This window comes from Lotus japonicus, chromosome 5 (assembly GCF_012489685.1).
Source record: "Lotus japonicus ecotype B-129 chromosome 5, LjGifu_v1.2".
NCBI classification, from domain to species: Eukaryota; Viridiplantae; Streptophyta; class Magnoliopsida; order Fabales; family Fabaceae; genus Lotus; species Lotus japonicus.
This window is the reverse complement of record NC_080045.1, coordinates 58,734,296-58,740,765: the sequence shown is the minus strand read 5'-3', so window position 1 is coordinate 58,740,765 and position 6,470 is coordinate 58,734,296. Positions and strand designations below refer to the sequence as shown.

Below are 6,470 nucleotides of genomic sequence, written 5' to 3'. Positions count from 1 at the left end.
TTCCCATCTCTTGCTGTCCAATTGAAGTTCCAACTGATTTTTGCTTTGCTCCAAGAGAGGATGTCTTTAACGATATGCTGCACTTCTCCTAGTTTTACCTCTTCCCTGCAAGCCTTGATAAGGGGGAGATTGTCTGATTCAAAAATTACCTTCTCCATGTTAAGGTTGGAGGCTGCGAATACAGCTTCTCTCATTGTGATTGTCTCAGCCATTAGAGGCGAGCAAGCCTCAAAACGTTTTGTGTGTAAGAAGAGGAGGTCCCCTTTATCATCTCTGAACAGTAAGCCTCCTGCTGCCTTTCTCTTCTCCTTTTTAAAGGCTGAATCAGTGTTGCATTTTATGAAGCTTGAGGGTGGAAGTTTCCACAGACAATTGCTAGGAGCTCTCGGTGGGTTCTTAGGGGTTGTTTGCACTTTGGTGGCTTCCAGATATTCAGCATAAGTAGTCTTGATGAGGGCTAGCGAGATCCGTGGGTTTGGGGTTTTACCCTCAAACACTCTTAGGTTTCTTGTTTTCCAGATTTCCCACAAGGTGAAACATAGGAGACCTAAGAAGAAGTCTGCAGAGTCTGGGTTTGCCAGCAAGCTGGCGAAGACTTGGGTGAGCCATGTTTGGATCGATTGGTTCCTGCCAATGGTGTCGTGGAGCTGGAGTTGGCTCCCGAACCATAGAGGCCGGGTCCATCTACAGTGAAGCAACAAATGCTCAATGGATTCTTGTTCCTCTCCACAAACTGGGCATGAAGGATCAGGGGAGCAACCTCTGTGTAGTAGGTTTAGTTTAACTGGCAGAGCATTTTGAGCAATTTTCCACAGGAACATTTTTTGTTTGGCAGGGACCTTAATTTTCCAGATCGTTCTCCAAATGAGAGTATGAGAGGTGGTAGAGGTGGAGGCACCATGGTTCTGGGATTTTGCCAATTTCTTAGCTTCTCTGTATCCTGATTTCACATCATAGATACCTGAGTTCTGATGAGGCCAGAAGAGCTCATCATGGTTGCCCTCCCAGCTAAAGTGCGTTTGGATAATTTTGCCAAGGTCCACACTAGGTAGAAGCTCTCTGATCTTGTCTATTTTCCAGCTATTCCTTTCTTTGTCAATTAGTGTACTAACTTTCATATTATGGTGATTCAAAACAGGCTGCAATAATTCCCCCGAGGCAACCCATTTATGCTTCCAAATATCCACAGAGTCCCCATTGCTGATGTGCCATTGTCCTTGGCTAATGAGCAGGTCTCTTCCATGGGTGATGCTAGCCCAAACCCAAGAACCCCCAGATTTTTTTGTACTCAGTAGAAAGTCATTGTTGGGGAAGTAAATGCTTTTGAGGACCTTGACCCAAAGTGCATCAGGATTCTGGGTGATTCGCCAAGCTTGTTTCGCGAGGAGTGCTTGGTTGTGGGTTGCAAAGTCTTTGAACCCAAGTCCTCCCTCATCCTTGTGATCAGTGAGCACCTCCCATTTCCTCCAATGGATGCCTTTTTCTTTCTTGTTGGACCACAAAAAACGAGCAATCCTTGAACATAAGTCTTTACAGAAGGCTTTTGGGAATTTCAAGATGGCCATTGCATAAGTGGGAATGGCTTGGATAACAGCCTTGATTAGAGTTTCCTTACCTGCTTGATTCAGGAGTGACCCTTTCCATCCCTGCATTTTATTCATGACTTTATCTTTTATCCATCCTAGAGAACTGATTTTTGATCTCCCCCATTCTGCAGGCATACCTAGGTACATGCCCGGATTATCCCAAGTCTGAATCTGGAGAATCGCGGCCAATCTCCTTCTTTTGTCAGTGGGGACCTCTCTTCCTCTGATAAGGCCTGATTTCAAAGTGTTAATCCGTTGTCCAGAAGCAAGGGAAAAGAGATTTAAAATATATTGCCAACGGTATAACTCATTTTCTGAAGCTTTGGCAAACAAGATTGCATCATCCGCAAATAGAAGGTGAGTCAAGGTGGGCGCGCTTGGGGCAAGCTTAATTCCTTCAAGGGTTCCAGCCTCAGTTTCTCTATTGATCATATGTGACAGAACATCCATAACCAGCAAAAAGAGATAAGGAGAGCGCGGGTCCCCCTGGCGGAGACCCCTTTGCGGCTTTAATTTTTCACCACAAGCTCCATTGATTTTATACCTGTATGTGACTCCAGAAATTAAGGTCATGATCATGTTAGTCCAGCTTGGGTGGAAGCCATAGGCCAGCAAAGCTTTTTCTATGAAAACTCATTCAACTCTATCAAATGCTTTATTCATATCCAGCTTGATGCTGAGGTGATTTTTGCCTATTCTCCCTCTCTTCTTCAAAGCGTTAAAAGCCTCTTGGACTACAATGAGGTTATCCTGGATCTGTCGTCCCCCAATAAAGGCACTCTGCTGAGGGGTAATTATGGAGTTCATGGCAGGCTTCATTCGAGTGACTATAATCCGAGAGATAATTTTGCACACAAAATTGCAGCAGCTGATAGGACGGAAGTGAGATAGAGTTTCCAGGTTTTGACTTTTTGGAGTAAGTGTGACAACCGCTTCATTGATCTCGGGGGGAAGGGTACTAGAATTGAAGAAGGAGGTCACTGCCATGCAGACTTCATCTCCTATAGTGTTCCAGTTTTTGTGGTAGAAAAGGCCATTTAACCCGTCGGGGCCAGGGGCCTTAAGACCCCCTAGATTAAAGGCAGCTTCCTTCACTTCCAAGTCTGTCACAGGTGCCATGAGCTTTCTGTTGAGGTCAGGGGTTACTATTATTGGGACAGCTGATAAACAATCATCTATATTTTGGCAATCTGTGTTGGAATATATCTCCTTGTAGAAATCTAAGACAGCCTTGTTAATTGCACTCTGGCCTTTAACCCAATTCCCTTGACTATCTTTAAGTCTTTCAATTCTGTTCCTTTCACGCCTTTGCACTGTAGAAGCATGAAAAAATTTCGTGTTCTTGTCCCCCCAATTCAGCCATTTCACTCTAGAGCGTTGACTCCAGAAAATTTCCTCTTGCTTCCATAGCTCTTTAGCCCTTCCCTGAAGATGTTTCAGTTCTGCCCATTCAGCTTCAGTATCGACAGAATCTTGTAAGTGCTTAATTTCTTCGCTTAGGCGCTCTAGCTCGCGGTCAGCCCTTTTGAAATTGTGATTGTGCCAATCTGATAGGGCTCTCTTGGTATTTCTAGCCTTTTGGAGGAAAGTGTCCCAGCTGCCACCATCACCAGTGTCTGTAACCCAAGCCTTTTTAATAGTCTCTCTACATTCAGAGTGCTCTTCCCAGAAGGCCTCGAATTTGAAGGATTTTTTATGCTTGAAAGGTGCTTGCAGTCGCAGGACGAGAGGGGAGTGATCAGAGCTGATCATGGGCAAGGCTGTACCCACTGCATACTGAAAAATCCTTCTCCACTGCCAATTGATGATAATTCTATCGATTTTTTCCTTGGTGATGTGTCCATGTCGTGGATTGCTAGCCCAAGTGTATCTACAGCCCTTCAGATTAAGGTCCATGAGCTCAGCAGAATCAAGGAAGTCTCTAAAGAGCTCCATACGGTTGCGGTGAGGAGGGTGTAATCCATCCTTTTCATGCTGTTCCAAAAGCTCATTAAAGTCTCCCATTAGACACCATGGTTCATTTGGTAAGTGTAGTTGGTTCAGCTCATTCCAGAGTTCACGTCTTTGAGAGAAGGAAGGGTTGCCATAGACCCAGGTTGAATACCACCATCTTCCAGAGGTTGTCTCCGTTACTTTGGTATGAATGTAATTCTGAGAACCTCGTAAAATCTCAACTTTGACAGGATCATTCCACAAAAGCGCAAGTCCCCCTGATCTGCCATTGGCTTCAATACAGAAACAATTGTTGAAGTGAAGTTGGCGCCTAGTTGACTCAATACGGTCTTGTTGTGCTCTAGTCTCCATAAGGAAGACTATGGTCGGCTTAAACCTTTTAGAGAGGTTCTTTAACTCCTGGATTGTCGCGGGAGCCGCCAACCCGCGACAGTTCCAGCTGATTAGGCTCATTTGGGGGTTGGGGGCATGGATTGGCCCGCCTCCTCAGCCGTAGAGAATTGATGTGAGAACTCCTCTGTGGTGTTTGTGATCATCAGCCTCTTGATCCTTCTACCCTCTGCTAGGTCTGTAGAGTCTGAGTCTTCTCTTCCTCTCTTGAGGGAAAGAGTTTCAGTGAAATCCTCAGATAGGTTCTGGATGCATTCGGTGTCGAGGTTTTGCAGGGGAGATGTGTCATTGGTTTGTTCTTCATCAGGGAACTCGACATAGTAATTAAACTGCTTCTCCTTTGCACCATATTCAACAAGAGCCTTGTTGTAGAACACCTTCACCATTGGGGGTCCAGGGCTAATCATTTGTCTCACAAATTGAGGGTCAGGTGTAGGTGCAGTAGAAGTTGTATTGGGGTGTTGGTTAGGGGTTGGCGGTGCTTCAGGGGGTATGCTTGGGGGATTGATAATGGCAGCTTCTTCCCCAGAGGTGGTTGGGTTAAGTGAAGAAGTTGTTTCTTGCTCTTCTGTATCATCACCACTGATGCTATCTTCTCCCTCTTGTTGCTCACCATTGGCCTTGGGTGGGAACTCAGATAATGGATCCCACGATTTGTCAACTTCATTCACTCATTTTCCCAGCTTGTAGAAGCTGCCTTCAAGATTATTCTTTTGGCTATTCGAATCATCGACTTCCACTGTGAAGACCTCGAGGTCAGGGGAGAGTTTGCGTTGCCAGTATCTCAATTCCTGATCAATTTGTTCTGGTTCAGAGGGCTCAGGGTTAAATTCCTCCTTATCACTTGAGGGCCTGTTATCAGATCTGCGAGGGATTCCTCCATAGTTTTTGGCTGCGGCTAATGAAGCAAGACTCCGAGCCTGTGGAACTCCAAGACTTTTAGAGAACCGAGGCATGCTGGGATTATAGGAGGATAAGGCTCTGGCGGCTTTGCACCCTTTTTGTTCATGGCCAGCAACACCACAATTGTAGCAATATCCTTGTAATTTTTCATATTTTAGGGTTATCCAGACCTTAGGTAGTCTTTTCCTGGGAACCCAAAACCCAGTGACAAAGGGGTTATTGGTATTGATGCTAACCCTAACCCTGAAGAAAGGTCGGAGTAGCTTCCCAGCAACTCGAGGATCCTCAACTTCAAGGGGTTCTCCCAGTATAGATGCAATGCGTGTAGCGTTACTAGTTGTCATCATGTCAAGTGGAAGTCCATGTAGCTGAACCCAGAATGAGATCCTATGAAATCTGACCTCGTAGATGGTCATTTGAGGTGCCCAGAGTTGTAGACTTAAGAGGTTCCCCATAATACTCCAAGGTCCCTCCTTTAACACCTTCCTTGCAGTGGATTGCTCTTGGAAGGTGAAAATGAGACAGTTTGGTCCCATTTCAGTCATTTGTAGTCCTATAGGATCTCCCCAAGCCTTGGATAGGATAGTCTTCATGGCAGTCTTGTTTATAACCTTATCATAGATCACCTTTCCTACTAGGGTACGCCGAGCCAGCTCCTCACTCATTTCCTCTTCACATTGGAGCTCAATGAGGCCACCTTCTATGGGGGGTTCCGCGTTGTGCATTTCCTTAGCAGAGGAGCTTGCTAGAGTCGGTGATGGTGGGTGTGAGGTGCTTGTGGACCTCAGATTTGGGTCAGGGGGGTGGCTTTGGTTAGGGTTTAGGTGAGGGTGTTGGTAGGGGTTTTTGGGGGGCGCAGGATTTGAGGTGTGAGATTTTCCTTTGTCCATAGTGTAAGAAAGGACGGAAAGGGACAGTGATGTGAAAAGAGAAGCAGTGAGGTGATGGTGGGCAATGAGGTTATGTGTGACGTGCAAACAATGGGTGTCAAAATGAGGTAAAGGGTGAGAAAAAAACTCAGGGAAACAACGGTTCCCAAAGAACTTTCCTGAAGAAAAAGTAAGCTCCCTAGAGGAGTAAGGTGCTCTTCTTGGGTTTTCTTCTTGATTTACCCTAAGGTCAAAACCCAGGTGTAAACCCTAGCAGAGAAAAAACCAAAAGAGAAAGTTGCGGTTAAGTTTTGCTTTCAGTTTGTGAATTATGATTTGCTTTATTTATAGTCACATTATTTGTTTTTGTCCTCTTTTTGGCAACTACTATCTGTTTTTGTTAAGAGGGGAAAATATTAACTTCTGTAGGCCAACCCAAGTACGGTTGTGTCTCGAAGCCCAAACCATGTTTGGAGTGGATGTACCAATTTAATTAAAGAACTAACTACGACCACCCCACAACCAGAAAAATGCCAAAAAAGAAGACAAGAGTGGAAGGGGACAATATATCAAAGGAGCAGAGCAATGAAAATGGTGATGCTCATATCAACATCAAATGAACTTTTTTTTTGATAATTTGGATCAAATGAACTATTTATTTGACTCTTATCACCGACATATTTTTTAATACTTTTCAATTTAAATTTGTTTCAAGTTGTATATGTTTGATTCTTCTTAAATCATATCTTGTGTATAAAAAAAACCTATG

At 44.6% G+C, this 6,470-nt stretch overlaps 1 protein-coding gene across 1 annotated transcript; it reads right to left on the bottom strand.

The window, feature by feature from the left end:
• Nucleotides 1-3,988: 3,988 nt before the first annotated feature.
• LOC130719873 (uncharacterized) lies at nt 3,989-5,722 on the bottom strand. The gene is made up of 2 exons (XM_057570472.1): nt 4,679-5,722; nt 3,989-4,549 (listed from the first exon to the last, which is right to left on the bottom strand). The coding sequence occupies exons 1-2, from the start codon at nt 5,720-5,722 to the stop codon at nt 3,989-3,991; spliced, it is 1,605 nt and encodes a 534-aa protein (XP_057426455.1).
• Between the last annotated feature and the right edge of the window lie 748 nt (nt 5,723-6,470).

Coding starts and splice junctions, on each gene's coding strand:
- LOC130719873 (XM_057570472.1), bottom strand. CDS start 5,722: ATGGACAAAGGAAAATCTCACACCTCAAATCCTGCGCCCCCCAAAAAC. Junction 4,550..4,678: donor AACTCTCCCCTGACCTCGAG/GTCTTCACAGTG, acceptor TTCCCACCCAAG/GCCAATGGTGAGCAACAAGA.